The following is an 18,251-nucleotide window of genomic DNA, read 5'->3' on the forward strand; positions in this document are numbered from 1 at the left end:
TTATGAAACATCTACCAACATGAGTTTAAACAATTAGACCATCTGGATTAACATCAGTGCCTGCCTTCAAATTAGCTTTTTTGACTAAATGGGCAGTTTCCCACAGACATGCTTCAAAATCTTGTGAAAAGCCTTTCCAGAAGAGAGAAACTTCAGACTGAAGAAGTCACTTGGATTGAGTGGGGAAACGTATCTCTACAACAAACTTTTGCCTATACCTTTGTTCTAACAGGGTTTTAGCTATTTTTTTTTTTATCCTTAGACTGTTGTGTACTTGAACTACAGTAGAGTAAGAAAATGTTTACTGTGGAAGCACTTCTGTAAGTCGCTCTGGATAAGAGTGTCTGATCAAAGCCACAAATGTAAATGTAAAAGTGATGGAACACATATGTAAACATGCCTTTGTCAAATTTTTTTTGTTTATTGTGTTGCAGGCATCACAATTACATACTTTTTTATGAGACACTCTTCATAAGCAACATAGCCTCCTGAAACTGGCAGTACGTGTTGGAAATCATAATTGGTTTTGACGGAAAACTGGTGACGATTCCAAGAGGTTTTACCTAGAAATTTGGAGCAAACCAGTTGAATATGAGCATCTGTTCAGACCGGGCGGAGTTATGTGAGCAAGAGGGGCGAAAAGAGAGTGAGAGAGAAATCTCAATGTGTGGGTTTTATTCCCGCAAAGTTACTGATATGCGCCATGTGCGCACAATGCTTAGAGCTCCGGATCTAAAGTTCACTTTTATCTAAGTTGCACGTCCATCATGTTTTCCCTTCAGACTAATGAATGAATGAGTGAACGATCGCTGGCACTGGAGCCGACTGAGGCTGAGAGAAGCATCGTCATGGCCGCGGCGGCTCTGGCGGGTCTCTCAGTGATGACTGTGCTCAGTGCGGGTTTCCTCGCCTGGGACTGGAGCAGCCCGAACCAGGTGGAAAACGATCCAGTGGCCCCGGAGCCCAACAGTCCCCCGCATATCATCTTCATCATGACGGACGACCTGGGCTTCAACGATATCGGATACCATAACCCGGACATGCGCACTCCCACCTTGGATAAACTGGCAGCGGAGGGGGTGAGACTGGAGAATTACTACGTGCAGCCCATCTGTACCCCGTCCCGCAGCCAGCTCCTCACTGGCAGGTACAGCTCACATCACCCAGCCACCGTCACATTATGTATGATGTCTGTTCATATGATCAAAACTAATCAGCAAAGGTTATGATACAAATAAGGACCAGGATATTAAAAATAATACGACAAATTGTATATCTGTAATCATTATTGTCTAAGCAAAAGAGGGTTAAGGGCTCAAGGGCCCAACAGTGGCAACCTGGCTTGAACCAGCGACCTTTCGATTACTAGTCCAGTACAGATTACTAGCCCAGCACCTTAATCACTTGGCTACAACTGCCCTACTTAGTTCATATATCATGAAATATATTTATTATATATCTCATGATAAATTTTCCAACTTCAATGACAGAAAATGACCTGCCCTACTAACTGCTATGATGAACTGTAGCAACTATTCATTTATTTTTTACTAACCTTTCATGCTGGTCATGATCAAGGTGAATCCAACACTGGGCACATTGCATCAACACACCCTGGACAGAGTATTAAGCCATTAGATGATAATATGTTTATATTCACATTTACACACACAAAAGGAAATTTGCAGCATCACTTCACCTTTTGCATGTTTTGGGAGAGAGAAGGAAACCCGAATACCCAGAGGAAACCTATGCGGGCACCAGGTTTACCATTTTAATTGATTATTACATGTAGGGCCACTGATCTTGTTACTGCACCAGAAAAGCTGCTTGCCGTCTTTATATGATTTAGTGATCTACCAAATCGATAAGTGCTTTGTTGGATGATGTCACATTTTAAAGTTTGTAAAATAATAAAATAATAATAAAGTTGTTTTTATTTTGAAACAGCATTATTTTAACGGTTTCAGACCCTTCGTAAAATTGTTTCATTCAAAATGTTTAGGAGTTTAGGACTGAATTACTTTTTACTCATTTTATTTGTCTAAATTATTGAACATTGTTTGACTGGACAATTTCAGATTTATTGTTAAAAAACAGTTTAAGGTATTTCTTTCTCGATTCTGTCATGATATTAATATCACTGAGTTCAGTCTGGTCACCCCACTGTAAAAAATGTCTGGCTACATCCCTTCAAATTATAGACTACTAGATTAAATGTTAAAAATACAGTTTAGATGCAATTGCATAAAAGGTTTGTAAACTCTTTATAATTACCCGAATAAGCTACTCTTGGTCTAGGTCATGGCAGTGGACAAGTAAGCAAGCTCTGACAAAACAAATTACATGCAAACACATTTCAGAGCACCTTGGAAACTGTAGAGATGAACAAATTGGGAAAAGGCCATCAGCAGTTTAAAATACATTACTGATCTGCCAAACAATAAAAGGAAATTCAGTACTGTTGCTCTTTCTTTCCTAATATGTTGCTATCACTGAGCAGGCTTGTCTGTAACTACAGAAAACATTATTGTTGATAAAGGATTTTTTGGCAGTAATTAAACACAAGGATTTAAACATTTTCTAGCCTTCATGTTGAATGATTAATTAGTCATTAGGATAAAGTTTAGTAATACCACTAATTCAGCTGCTCACCAGTCGCTAGTCTCTATTCTTTATTGTGCTTAATAAATTTTAATAGCCAACAGATCTGGATTACAGACAGGCCAGTCTGGCACATGCACAATCTTACTGGAAATATGTTGCTGTTAATAAGTGCAAATGCAGCTTGGCATTGTCTTGTCGAAACAAGCAAGGACGTAACTGGAAAAGTGTCTAGATGGCAGCATAAGTTGCTCCAAAATGTATATGTATCCATCAGCACTAATAGTACCTTTACTGAAATGCAAGTTACCCTTGGTAATGTCACCAACACACCCCCATACCACGACAGAAGCTGGCTTTTGGGATGGCTTTTTTTTATTTTTGGCCCAGAGAGCACACCTTTTCTTGTGTCAGAAAACATACAAAAACCACAGCAAACATTTTCAATTTGCATCAGTACATCCCATTAGCACAAGCTTAAGCCCAAAGAAGTCAGTGGTGTTTCTGGTTGTTGTTGATATATGGCCTCTGCTTTAATGTAGTGTAAATTTGTAAATGCATCAACAAGCTATGTTTACTGACAAGGCATTTACAAAGTGTTCCTAGGTCCATGTGGTTATTTTTATAACAAGAGCATGTAAGTTTCTATTGCAGTGCCATTCAAGGTATTGAATAGCGGTTTTCAAAATTGCCTCTTTCACACAGATTCTCTGAAACGTTTTCAATGTTATGGACTGTAGATGCTAAAACCTTAAATTAATTGCAAATGTGAATTGGGAAACATTGTTTTTGGACTGTTAAACTATTAGCAGCATTGCATTTTTTTTTACAAAGTGGCAAACCTTGACCCATTTTTGTGAGCCTTTTATTAATGCTCATTTTATACCTTTTATATCATGATATCATTACCTGTTACATATTCACCTTTTGTGTAAAATAATTAATAATTTTAAAGTCTTACATTGCCCCTATCCCAACAAATTTAGAATGCAGGAATTAGTGAATGATTCATTCATTGTCTGTTTTACCACTGCTTTATTCTGGTCAGGGTTTCACTGGGTCTGATTCATTGGACAAAAGGCAGGAAACACCTCAGGCAGGTAGCCAGTCCATCACAGGGCAAACATACACAAATACACACACAGGCACACACACTTTTTACTGCATGTTTTTAGACTTGTGGAAGGAAACCCACTTAGGCACAACAAGAACATGCAAAGTCTATACAGAAAGGACACTGGCCGCTGAGCCATGGAATAAAATCCAGACCCTTCATGTGTGAGGCGACAGTGCTAATCACTGTGTCACTCACCTTCCTAATTAAGTTATATTTATAAAAATCTATAAAGTTGACAGTGTAAAGCAGTGGTCCCCAACCTTTTTTGCACCACAGATCGGTTTCATATAAGATATATTTTCACGGACCGGCGGGGGCTGGTGTATTTAAAATAGAATAACTACAGAATGGAAAATCAGTGTGAATTCTGAGCTTTTTTCACTGCAATAAGATGCTGCTTCCACCTAGTTGTGATTGGGGACAGTTACACCCGAGGAGTATCGGAAATTTAATGGCTCTTTTAGCGATCTCTAATTAATTATTCTTTCTGTGCGGCCTGGTAATAAATGACCTGGTTGGGGACCACTGGTATAAAGCATTGAAATCACTTTTTGTGCCATTTTAAATACATACATATGTATATGCATTAATGTAAATGTACCAACTGTCCCAACGTTTTGGATCTGGGTATGTGGGTGATATTATTCAACAAAAAAAATGTTTGGAAAGATTTAGTAGAATCACCACAATGGTTTCAGATTGTTTCAACAGCTCTGTTTCTTTTTTTTCAGGTATCAAATCCACACTGGTCTCCAGCATTCAATCATTAGGTCTCGTCAGCCCAACTGTCTGCCGTTCGACCTGGTCACCCTGCCACAGCGTCTCCAGGAGGCTGGCTACTCCACACACATGGTAGGTAAATGGCATCTGGGCTTCTACAAGCGTGACTGCCTCCCCACACGCCGAGGCTTCGACACCTACCTTGGCTCCCTGACCGGCAGTGTGGACTACTACACCTATGAATCCTGTGACGGACCAACCAGGTGTGGCTATGATCTTCATGAAGGCGAATCTGCGATGTGGGGACATCGCGGGAAATATTCCACGCACCTGTACACACGCAGAGTACGGAAGATCCTTGCGTCACATGACCCCACACAACAACCTTTGTTTATTTTCCTGTCCTTCCAGGCAGTACACACTCCTTTACAGTGTCCCAAGGAGTACATTTATCCATATCATGGCATGGGAAATGTCCACAGGCGCAAATATGCAGGCATGGTGTCATCAGTGGATGAAGCGGTTCGAAATGTGACCTACGCACTGAGGAAATACGGCTACTACAGAAACAGTGTAATTATTTTCTCAACAGACAATGGTGGGCAGCCTCTTTTTGGTGGAAGCAACTGGCCTCTCAGGGGCAGAAAAGGGACATACTGGGAAGGTGGAGTGCGTGCAGTAGGATTTGTCCACAGCCCACTTCTTAGGCGACGCAGGAAAGTCAGCAAAGCATTAATTCACATTACGGATTGGTACCCAACGCTGGTGCACCTAGCAGGGGGAAATATGTCCTGGTTACAGGGGCTGGATGGTTACAACATGTGGGAGACCATTAGTGAAGGTAAAGAGTCTCCACGCTTTGAAATTCTTCATAACATCGATCCTCTTTATGTCCCTGCACGGTACGGTTCGCTCCAGAGGGGATTCGGTATCTGGAACACGTCCATGCAGGCAGCAGTGCGCATGGGAGACTGGAAGCTTCTGACAGGAGAACCGGGTTATGGGGACTGGACTCCACCACCAGTGCTAGGAAACTTCCCAGGCAGTTGGTGGAACCTGGAGCGTCATGCCGAATTTAAAAAGTCGGTTTGGTTGTTCAACATTACAGCAGATCCGTATGAGCGTTATGATATGGCTGAAAAAAGACCTGATGTGGTAAAGCAGCTGCTGGCCAGGCTAGCGTTTCATAACCGCACTGCCGTGCCTGTGCGCTTTCCTGCTGAGGACCCCAGGGCAGATCCGAACCTGAATGGTGGGGTTTGGAGGCCTTGGGCTGGAGACATGGAAGCAGACAGCTGGGATCAAGTTTATTCCAGGAAGAAGAAGGACACTAATAAAAAGATCTGCAAAATGAAGTCTTTTTTTAAGAAACTGAACACAAAGATCATGTCCAACAGGATATGAATAGGATGAGTGGGATAGGAATGGATCTTTATAGAAACATTCTTTTGCCTCACAAGGATGAACTGGTTAATAAATATGAAGGAACTATTGTTTTTATTGTGTATTCAATGATTTTATATATATTTTTTTTTTTCATCTTCAGTGATGGTGTTTTAAAGTTTTACGTTTGTCATAGACAAATTCGGCTCAAAAATTGACTGCATATTATGAAGTACGTATCCTACCTCTCAACATTTCTCTAATTTTCCTCTTTTTATTTACATTTTTGTACTTTGTAAGACCCTACAGCCTGTGTTGCAGCCTATACATGGACTGATGATTAATAAAACAATACAACTAATAAATTAACTGCATTACTGTTGCTGTTCTAGACCAACACACTGACAACCTTGTGCAGTATAGTGGAAGAATCTGTTATTATTTATTGTAAATTATATTTTAGGGCAGCATGGTGGCAAGGGTGATGGTGTGGTTGGCACAAAGTAACATGGTTCTTACCTTTAGTCACTGTCAGTGAAGATTGTGGCTTGTTCTACTAGTGTCTGTGTGGATATACTTAGGTAGGGTACTCCCCATTCACACCCAAAAACATGCAGAAACCAGATTATCTAGATTATTAGCTATATTATTGCTAATGCCTAGTTCACACTACACAATTTTTGCCCTGATTTTCACTCGGCGACGGTCGGCACTAGATTTGCGATCGAAACTGGGCTCTCAATCACTATGTGTGAACTACCCAACAACTCGATCCGAGCGGCTCGCTGAGCACTCGCCGAGCACTCAGCAACCAGAGCGAGATTTCTAGCATGTCAGATACAGTGGGGTCAAAAAGTATTTAGTCAGCCACTGATTGTGCAAGTTCTCCTACTTAGAAAGATGAGAGAGGTCTGTAATTTTCATCATAGGTACACTTCAACTATGAGAGACAAAATGAGAAAAAAAAATTTAGGAAATCACATTGTAGGATTTTTAAAGAATTTATTTGTAAATTATGGTGGAAAATAAGTATTTGGTCAATAACAAACAAGCAAGATTTCTGGCTCTCACAGACCTGTAACTTCTTCTTTAAGAAGCTCTTCTGTCCTCCACTCGTTACCTGTATTAATGGCACCTGTTTGACCTTGTTATCTGTATAAAAGACACCTGTCCACAGCCTCAAACAGTCAGACTCCAAACTCAACCATGGCCAAGACCAAAGAGCTGTCAAAGGACACCAGGAAGAAAATTGTAGACCTGCACCAGGCTGGGAAGAGTGAATCTACAATAGGCAAGCAGGTTGGTGTGAATAAATCAACTGTGGGAGCAATTGTAAGAAAATGGAAGACATACAAGACCATTGATAATCTCCCTTGGGGTCAAGATCTCATCCCATGGGGTCAAAATGATCATGAGAACGGTGAGCAAAAATCCCAGAACTACATGGAGGGACCTGATGAATGACCTGCAGAGAGCTGGGACCAAAGTAACAAAGGCTACCATCAGTAACACACTACGCCAAGAGGGACTCAAATCCTGCAGTGCCAGGCGTGTCCCCCTGCTTAAGCCAGTACATGTCCAGGCCCGTCTGAAGTTTGCCAGAGAGCATATGGATGATCCAGAAGAGGATTGGGAGAATATCATGTGGTCAGATGAAACCAAAATTGAACTTTTTGGTAAAAACTCAACTTGTCGTGTTTGGAGGAAGAAGAAAAACCCAAGAACACCATACCTACTGTGAAGCATGGGGGTGGAAACATCATGCTTTGGGGCTGTTTTTCTGCAAAGGGGACATGACGACTGATCTGTGTTAAGGGAAGAATGAACGGGGCCATGTATCGTGAGATTTTAAGCCAAAACCTCCTTCCATCAGTGAGAGCATTGAAGATGGAACGTGGCTGGGTCTTCCAGCATGACAATGATCCCAAACACACCGCTCGTGCAACGAAGGAGTGGCTCCGTAAAAAGCATTTCAAGGTCCTGGAGTGGCCTAGCCAGTCTCCAGACCCAACCCCATAGAAAATTTGTGGAGTCCGTGTTGCCCGGCGACAGCCCCAAAACGTCACTGCTCTAGAGGAGATCTGCATGGAGGAATGGGCCAAAATACCAGCTACAGTGTGTGCAAACCTGGTGAAGACTTACAGGAAACGTTTGACCTCTGTCATTGTCAACAAAGGTTATGTTACAAAGTATTGAGTTGAACTTTTGTAATTGACCAAATACTTATTTTCCACCATAATTGACAAATAAATTCTTTAAAAATCCTACAATGTGATTTCCTGGATTTTTTTTTCTCATTTTGTCTCTCATAGTTGAAGTGTACCTATGATGAAAATTACAGACCTCTCTCATCTTTCTAAGTAAGAGAACTTGCACAATCAGTGGCTGACTAAATACTTTTTGGCCCCACTGTATCTGAATGAGGCGTTGAAAAAAGGTGGGACAGGGGCATAATATAGTTTATATCAGAATACATTGGCACACACACAAGTTTTATACAGCATTTCTGATCTTATCGCTCTCTACAAAACATAACACCAACACTGCATTGCAAAAATATTTATTAACCTCCAACTCACTACAGAACAATCCATGCTGTTCATGTAGCCAAATCCACTCAGATTCATTTATTTTTTTCCCTTGATTTTACGCACAGCTTTGATCGCTCGCTTCTTGTTGACGTGCATTTTTGGATCTGGTATCGTTAAACCTTTCGTCACTTCTTGCATTTGTTTTCGTGACAGAACCTAGTCGCCGATCAGTCGTGTAATGTGAAAGCAACACTGACTTAAAAGACTCCTGATTACAAGAGATCCAGTTGTGTAGTGTGAACTGTACAGCGACCTGACGACTTGGAAAGTGGTGTAGCGTGAACTTGGCATAAGTGTAAGTAAGTAACGGCCATTAATTAACACAGGGCAGAAAGTTTAGAGGTACTGCCCTCTAATGGTTACCAATGGTATCAAAAGTTGCTCGATCAAACATTTTTTAATTGTTGAACAGTAAATACAACCAAAACGATCATTTATCGATTTAAAAATAATATCACAAAATTATGTTTAATTGTTTTATTGACATGGTATAAAAAATAAAATGTATTTATGAATGGAAACAATGTTTTTGAATACTAAGGTAATCTTACATGAAATAAAATACTGAATATATACAAAAACATCATTCCAAAATATATGAAGAGATTATAAATATCGTTTAATACAAACCAAATTAGAACATAGTAATTTAAATAATTCACATAAGCTGTGTGTGTGTTTATTTAATCATTGATTCATGTTTTCTTTGTTAAAATCATAATCATTCATATGTTAAGATCATCATTCATATTGTCTTTGTTAAAATAGTAATCATATGGCATGTGTCAGAAGCTTCAGCTTTTTCACATCAGATGTCAACAAGGAAAAAAATGTCATCTGAATACCTTTCACTTTGGCATGGTTGTTGGTGTCTTTTGTTTGGACTTTAGGAATGTCAGAAACTGACAGTCTGTCTTGATTTTCTAAAAGGTTTACACAGAATAATGAAAAAAAAAAACCATCCAGTGCTTTGTTGATGAGATGTCAGGGGAGAATATACTGACTGGTTTAAGTTGACAGAAAGAGTATTCTTGCTGAAATATCCATTCTTTGCATTCATAGTGAGCAAAAAAAGTATCTCAGAGTGCGCCACACATCTAGTCTGGATGAGCTAAAACAGGAGTAGATCCATTTCTACCTCTGCCAGTCAAGAACAGGAATCTGGGTGACATGGTGGCTTGGTGGGTAGCACTGTTGCCTCACAGTAAAGGGTCCTGGGTTCAATTCCCATGTGGACCTGTCTGGGTCCTTTTTGTGTGGAGTTTGCGTCTTCCCCTCTCTGAGTGGGTTTCCTCCAGGAGCTCCAGTTTCCCCCCACAGTCCAAAGACGTGTACAGTATAGGTAAAATAAAATAAAATTGCCTTTGATCGTGTTTGACATTAAACTTGTGAACTGATGAATCATGTGTAACCAGTAACTACCTGCCCTGCCATAAATGTAGCCAAAGTGTAAAACATAACATTGAAATTCTAACAAACAAAGGAGGACATGGCACTGTTTCATTTGACAGTGTTGTTAGTAACAAAACTTATCTTTTAGTGGAGTCATGAATTTAAGAAAATACTGCACTCTAGTGGTTACTAAATGAATGGGCTACAACAGCAGAACAGCAGTTTTCACTTCTGTCGCTTCTGTCATTCTGGAACAAGAATCTGAGGTTACAGTGGGCACAGGTTCACTTAAACTGTTGAGGGTGTTTAAAGTGTTGCATCCCATTCTCGCTACTGGAAAGAGACAAGCAGGGGTGGCATAGAATACACTTTATAATGTCACCCTTTTCTGTTGGAAGGGCACTCATTAAAACAAAGCATGGTTACAGACAAATTATATTTTTCTTGCTCTAGAGGACACATCATAATTTATTGCAAGAAGACACTTGTAGGAAACGTCAATTGTATCCTATTGTGAGGACACCACATCAGATTTTCTCCACTAAATGTGTCTGCCAGTGGATCTTAATCTGTTTTAGGATACTTTTTAAACAAGATATAATTTAAAATGACCTGTTTGGGGTACTTCTCAGAGGATTTGTGATTGGTTGTTGTGTGGTCTATCTGAACATATGTGTGGTCTATGTGTGGTCTATGTGAACTGTTGGGCAGTTGTAGCCTAGTGGTTAAGGTACTAGACTTGTAATCTGAAAGTTGCCGGTTCAAACCCCACCACTGTTGGGCCCTTGAGCAAGGCCCTTAACCCTCAATTGCTTAGACTGTATACTGTAAGTCACTTTGGATAAAAGGCATCTGCTAAATGCTGAAAATGTAAAAATTTATAAATTAATGAGTGGGAATACAGAAAATTCAGAAGTCACTTGTAAATATGTACAAGAAATTTATTTTACAATGTGTTTAACAGGTGGTTTATTATTTTATTCATTTTTATTTTGACAAATTATGTACTCCGTATTGTGAAAGTTATGCACAGACGTTATATTTCACAACGCAAAAAATAAAAAATAAAAAACCCTGAGCTCATAAGGCATTTACAAAGCATAATACTTAAAGTCACCCAAAATATTTTTGGTTCTGAAGACCACAACCACTATATATATATATAAAAAATAAAAAATTTTCTTATATTAAATAATAAATTGACTTGGTGATTTAAAAATATTAATTAGATAGAAAAGGCAAAAATGCACATATATATTGTACACTTTGTATGAATTTGCAAAGCCTTCAAACTGTACATGCAGTCTTTCCCTTTCCCTGGATTACTACTACATCTCCATATTGGAACACAAATCAACATTTTTTGTCACATATTTGATTAAAACCGAAGAGATTTTAAAATCTGAGATAATTCTTAAAAGAATGCAGTAAGTGGAAGGGACACATTTACCCAGTCTGTTCCAATTAAATGTGCCAAAAGGATATCATCATAAAAATGTGATCAAATGTAATTATATTTAGGGTTACTTTAACCTTTCTTGAAATAATTATAAACAAAAACATAAGACATGCTTCACAAAACAGCAATATAAAATACGAAAAACAGAAACAGCAAGTTAAGCCATTAAACACAACATGCAAAGCCTAGTTCTGTGTCTGTTTACAACCCCAAATCAAAAAATGTTGGAACAGTATGGAAAATGCAAGTAAAATAAAAACAGAGTTTCTTACATTTACTGACTTTTATTAGATTGCAGACAGGATGAACCTGAGATATTTCATGTTTTATCTGCTCAACTTCTTTTCATTTATTAATAAACATCCGTTCCTGCATTTCAGGTCTGCAACACATTCTAAAAAAAGTTGGGACAGTAAAGCATTTACCACTTTGCAATGTGTCCATTCCTCGTCACCACACTTAAAAGACGTTTTGGCACCGAGGAGACCAAGTGATTTAGTGTTTCAGCTTTTATTTTGTCCCATTCTTCCTGCAAACACGTCGGGGTCTGTGCAACAGTACGGGGTCATTGTTGTCGCATTTTTCGTTTCAAAATTCTCCACACATTCTCAAATGGGGACAGGTCAGGACTGCAGGCAGGCCAATCCAATACCCGTACCCTCTTCTTCCTCTTCTGGTTTTGCATTATCTTGTTGAAAAATGCATGGACGTCCCTGGAAAAGATGACGTCTTGAAGACAGCATATGTTGCTCTAAGATCTCAATTTACTTTTCTGCATTAATGCTGCCATCACAGAAGTGTAAATGACCTTTGCCGAGGGCACTGACACAGCCCCATACCATGACAGACCCTGGCTTTTGGACTTGTTGCTAATAACAGTGTGGATGGTCCTTTTTGTCTTTGGTCCGGAGTCGTCACCTGTTTGAAATCATATCGTTATTTAGTTTTTTCACCTCATTACAAGCCCTAAATTGCCCCCGTCCCAACTTTTTTTGGAATGTGTTGCAGGGCTTAAATGCAGGAATGGAGGTTTAATAACAAATGAAATGAAGTCGAGCAGACAAAACAAGAAATATTTCAGGTTCGTCTGCAATCAAATAAAAGTCAAAGTAAGTGTAAGGAACACTGCGTTTTTATTGTATTTGCATTTTCCATACTGTCCCAACTTTTTCTGATTTGGGGTTGTACATGCTTTTTTTATGCTTTACACATAATAAAAATATGAAGTTTTCTATGCAAGCAATAGGATAGCAATAACAGCTTCTATGTTTAAGTTGAGATATATTTTAAGTATTTATCAAAAAAAAAAAAATTTTTTATTATTAACACAAATAGTTAAAAGATATTAACAATACATATCATGCACATTATTACAAGTAATAGAAAACATTGTCTGACTGAGAGTTCAATGTGATGTTATTTGGTTTAGCCAGCTATGCACGTACATCCCACAGCAATGCTCTCCACCACTGTCCGATAACGGGGCACACAATTATTCTTCTTCTTCTTCTTGCGTGAGCATAGGAGTCGCCTGACGGGAATCTTGGCATAGATGAGCACACTGGTCATGGAGCGGTCCTCCTGCATCGTGAATGGATTTATGCAGCCCGCACATGCACACTTGGCCTCTGGGATGTCTACAGGCCTACGGTTCTCGTCATGATTGATTCTAAATGGACAGATGATTACATAGGGTAATGTCAGATACATTTGGACATATCTTGGTAAAACCTTAAAAACAAGTGTTTCTTACAACAGTAATCCATTTGTTGGCCGTATAGAGCTCCCTATGTGTCGTTAATATGTTAAATAATTAGTTGGAACAGGATTTAAACCTGATTTTGAAGCTGTATCCCAGTCTAATTTTCCTAAGCACAAAACATGAACCTTCAATTTAGAATTACACTGAGCTCTCAGTTACCCCAAAATGCAGAAATTTAGTGACAAAATTGTATAAATAAAGACCATTCAGGTCTTACTTATAAATAAAAGTATTGTAATGCATAAGCTAAAATAAAAAAAAATATCTGGAGCACTAAAACTGTATATGAAAAAGACATTTGGTTACAGACATCTTAACTCATTTAAGTACACTTCATCCTACTTACAGAATTCAGGGATTTCAATCACACCCACTGCTAACAGACATCTAAAGAAATTATATAAAATAAATTATTTACTTATAACTTAATGGCAACCACTTAAAAATATGTTTTCCTGTTCCAGCATGATTGCTCCTGTGCACTAAGCATGGTCTCTAAAGACATGGCTCATGACCTTGGTGTGGATGAAATCTTGTGGCATGCACAGAGCCCTGACCTTAATCTCACTGATTTTTTGGGATGAATTGAAACACTGATGATGAGCCAGGCCTTCTCATCATCAGTGCCTGACCTCACATCTGATCTTTTGACTAAATGGGCACACATTTCCACAAATACAGTTCATATAAAAAGCCTTTACAGAGTAGTGGAGGCTATTATGACCACAAATGGGCAAGGGGGGATTTATACTTACTATTATAAATAATACTGTAAATTTTATGAATTATTATGTATTATGACACTTGTCATGCAAATGTCATATTTAAAAATAGATTGTTGTCTTTTTTGCAGACCAATTACTGTATTGACATCCCAGGGGAAAAGATAAGTCAGACATTTTTTTAGTCTCTGTCAAGGTTTAAAAAGAAATCAGTTTTGAAGTAGACTTAAATAAAATCCACAATTCAAAATCAATCTAAAATTAAAAGTATATATCACCATTTTCTGATTTACTGCCTGTAAGACTACAGTGTTGAAAGATAAAAGAGTAAAGAGCAGATAAAAAAAAGTAGAGAATTAAGACACATTTTGATGGGAAAAAGTTCAGTCCACCTATAATGAGTGCTATAATGACAGTTTCTTTCCTAATGAAGAGGCCAGTAAGTTTAAACAGCACTGAAAAATCCCTGTTGTACTAATGAAGCACACACTACCATGTCATCACTATGTTAGTGTCATTACAGTGCTGAGAATGGTGCACTATTGGTCCCATTTGAGTGAGAGATGAGGTATGGGGGAGGTAAAGTTTAAGGAGCAAAAGAGTGGCTATAGTCAGTACAAAAGATGGACTACATTTAGAGCATGACTGTACAAAGCAAGATCTATAATAAATGAAAAGAGCTTTTTTTAAAGAAACTCCAGTGGCCTGCACAGAGCCCTGACCCCTAAACAGCTTAGGAATGAACTGAAACATCAGTTGAGGCTTTCCTGACCATCAGTGGCCAGCCATACAAACTCTGTTTTGACCAAACACACATACTTCAAGGTCTTGTGAGAAGGCTTCTCAGAAGAATGGCTGTTGTTATAGATCACATAAAGGTCACTCGATTTTAAGACAATTTGGCTTTTTATGTACAACAAACTTATGGTCAGGTGTCCAAATACTTGTGGACATACAGTGTAGCTTGTATTACTAAAAAATACAATATTTTCCCCTTTCAACCTGTATATAAGAAACAAAGTTTCAGCTTTGATTATGTAACTGACCAATATGTACAGTATGTTCCAATTATGTAATTGTGTCTGTAGGGGGCAGAATAAATTATTTAGTCTTTTTACAGATTTACTGCTTACAAGTTCAGTCTCCAGCACAGTTGGCCTTTAGTATTTTAAAAATTGTTAAACCCATTTAATACTATAAAAACAATATTATTCGCTTTTCATTAGGACTCTCAGATTTCAGACGCACTTAGAATAAGATATTAAAGGGTTGTAGTTTTTAAATTAATTTGAAAATACCTGGCAACCCTGGAAACTTCGTATTTGTCTACCCCCCAAAAAACTACATATTGTTATTAAGGGGATAATAAATGAAATAAAAAATGACTCACCTGTATGACCACGGAGAAAGGCTCCGGGTGTTGGACATCCAAAGGTGTCGGTCCACCACGCACTTGCTTTTGGACAGAGCTGGATTGTTCCTCACCTGGGACACCATGTCATCTATGGCCTTATCGAAATCCACCTCGTGTTCCCCTGCCTCTGATGTGTGGTCTCCGGTCAGGATGGGGTCGAGGGGGATACTGAAGGACGTGGAGTTGCGCTGCGGCTGCGCCTGCTGATTCTCTGCTTTACCTTTCCGTCCTTTCCCTTCTTTCTTCGCTAACGCCGACAGCACAACATCTGCCAGCATCAGCACCATCAAGAGCTGGTGGAAACACAGTAAGATCGGTTTAACTATCGGTAAATCAAAATAACATAATAATATCTTAGGTTGAAATAATAGTTTGTATTCTTACAAAATCAGCAACTTTGAATACACTGTATTTTCTATAAGGATTTAAAGACAAAGTACAATTGTTATTTATTATTTTACTCTTTACATAAATTTTTAGGACAAATTCATTGTAGTCAGGGTCGCAGTGGATCTGGCACAAGACTTTGAACACACACGAAGCAGTTTAGAGTAGCCAAACCACCTTCTGTTCATTTTTAAGCAGTGGAAGGAAAGACCAGCCCTTATGCAGACAGTGAACAAAAACAGGTTCCCAAAGCACATGATGCCATGCAGCACTTATTCTATCAGCTGTGCCATTGTGCCACAATAGTTTTTGTCATAGCACTGCAGTGACATTTTCAAACATTTCTTTTGTTAAGCAGCAAACAAGCCTAGTGTGCGATTTCTGAATGTTATGTAACAATAGTATCATTAGTTTCTGAAGTTAAATTGAACTATAGTGTCATATATAATTTTAATAAGGGTTGCAGTGGGTCTGATTCATTGGGTGAAATGCAGGAAACACCCTTTTTGTTTGTAAATCTACATTTTAGTAAGCTGAAATAGCATATGAAATGAAAATATTGACTCCTAACTCAGAACAATTAAAATAGCAATTATTCCAAGAAAAAATACTTAATATATTCTATATATTCAAATAAACCCACAATTATACTATTTTACATTCAGCAGATAATTAATGATTTACTTTTTGCATATTATTTGTTTTACTGTTACGTGCTGTTTGTTACCCATCTGTATTTCTTTGTAAAGATCAAATACAAAAAAAATACTTTACGACTTTCTAACCAAAACTAAAATGGGGCAAGTAAAACAGAAACATACAAAAGCAAAAGTTTGAACAATAAAAATCAATTGACTTAAATTTAACAATTTAAAGTCTCACACTGAAAAATAAGTCTTAATAAAAAAAAATCTTAACCAAAAATAATAGATTTTTGATTTTATAATAATAAAATCATAATTAAAATTGTAATCAAAAATAAAACAAATTAAATAAATAACAAAAATGAAACCTGATAAACAACATTTATCAGGCTTCATAATTGTTTTAATAGAATCAACAATTATTCAAAACAAGACATACTTCTTATTTCTTACATTTGTTTAGCTGAAATTTAATACACATTCATGTATTTATATTTTTTAGGAAAAAATCATTTTACATCAGTGTGTAAGACCAGTAATCACAGCAATGCATGTTATTATCATGTTTAAAAACATGAGCAAATTAAGAAAGTGAATACCTCAAACTGAGTTTTGCTGATACATGTATTACATTTAATAACATGCATTATAAAGATGTTTAACGTGTTATTCTGTAAACTGTCCTCCTGTTACAACTGTATTTAGGCTATACTTGTTTCCTCAGAAACAAAGTACACATCAACTATACAATTTCGCTGTATGTACATAAAATGTGCTTTAACTGTTATATATTTCTATTTAATGCATGAACCTAAAGACCAACAACATTTCAGTCATTCTTTTCCCTGATATTGTACATGACAAAAATTGATCAAGATATTTTCTCCATCAGTACTTACCCCATTCCAAAATTTGCGCATGGTTTCCTCTCAAGTTGCTGTGATCACATTTGGCACACGTGTTCAGCCTTTGCATTAAACACCCTTGTGGTGAAATCAAGCAGAATGCATTTCACTTCATACCTGGTTTTGTCACATGTAGGGAGGGACACACCTGTGTTGGGCAGCTTTAGGTGGAGCCAGATGAACATAACAGTGAATGAGGTCAGTGAGTATACACTACATACCATTGCTGCTGTACAAATAGGGAAAACCACATAATATGAAATATATTTCTTTATGGTTAGGTTTCTTATGTAATAAAATAAGGTTGCATCTTTTATTTGTTGATATTAATTAATGTAGCCTGTATTGTATCAAGTATTACAGTTTTAATTATAATTATTTATTTGGCAAACACTTTTATCCTTTTATCCAAAGCGACTTGCAGCTTAGCCGAATTGTTTGCAGCTTGGAAGAGCTGAGATTTAAACTCCCAACCTTCCTAAGTAAACTAAGGTATCTTTTACATTTACAGCATTTAGTGGACACTTTTATCCTAAGTGATTTACTTTTCATTTTGAATATATTGCAAACAACTAAGGACCTTCCTCAGATGCTCAATATGAAACAGAAACTTGGTGGTGGTGGGGCTTGAACCAGAGACCTTTTGATTAGCAGGCCAGTACTCTGACCGCTGAGGAAACACAATCCCCCATTTGTATTATTACTGGCATCAGGATGTAGTGGTAGAGACTGTATACTGCTAAGTATGAAACACAGCACTGGCGCATTATAACTGAATACAAATAATTATTGACTTTACTTGTTCATACTAGTTCAGAACAACATGTATTATGCACATGTTTTTAAAATTTTGTGCAAAATATTTAGACTAGAACAAAAGGAGCTGGGTATTATTCACAGTCTTAAGTGGGCAAGAAATTTGAATCATCGCTACTTTATGACTTCCACTTTGTATTATTTGTAGTCTAAGTGGGTAAGAAATTTTGAATCATCACTACTTTATGTCTTCTACTTTGTGCTTTCCATGTCTCCCCCCTTTTTACTCAAATACACCTTTTATTTCTTTTTCAGGAAGTTCATAAACCCTGTTCACACAAAGCAAACAAACAGCACTTTGAAGGTCTATAGATGCACTCTGGGAACTTTCATTC

The 18,251-nt window shown here is 37.8% G+C and overlaps 3 protein-coding genes across 3 annotated transcripts in view; 1 reads left to right on the forward strand and 2 right to left on the reverse strand.

Moving 5' to 3' along the window:
* Nucleotides 1-18,251, reverse strand: part of adad1 (adenosine deaminase domain containing 1 (testis-specific)) — a 162,802-nt gene that overhangs the window by 73,879 nt on the left and 70,672 nt on the right. The window lies entirely within an intron of this gene.
* arsia (arylsulfatase family, member Ia) lies at nt 849-5,903 on the forward strand. The gene is made up of 2 exons (XM_063001166.1): nt 849-1,147; nt 4,453-5,903. The coding sequence occupies exons 1-2, from the start codon at nt 849-851 to the stop codon at nt 5,843-5,845; spliced, it is 1,692 nt and encodes a 563-aa protein (XP_062857236.1). The 3' UTR covers nt 5,846-5,903.
* LOC134319902 (interleukin-17B-like) lies at nt 12,692-17,115 on the reverse strand. The gene is made up of 3 exons (XM_063001177.1): nt 17,095-17,115; nt 15,141-15,457; nt 12,692-12,935 (listed from the first exon to the last, which is right to left on the reverse strand). Exons 1-3 carry the CDS (start codon nt 17,113-17,115, stop codon nt 12,692-12,694), a joined length of 582 nt encoding a protein of 193 aa, XP_062857247.1.

This window comes from Trichomycterus rosablanca, chromosome 1 (genome assembly GCF_030014385.1).
Source record: "Trichomycterus rosablanca isolate fTriRos1 chromosome 1, fTriRos1.hap1, whole genome shotgun sequence".
NCBI lineage: Eukaryota > Metazoa > Chordata > Actinopteri > Siluriformes > Trichomycteridae > Trichomycterus > Trichomycterus rosablanca.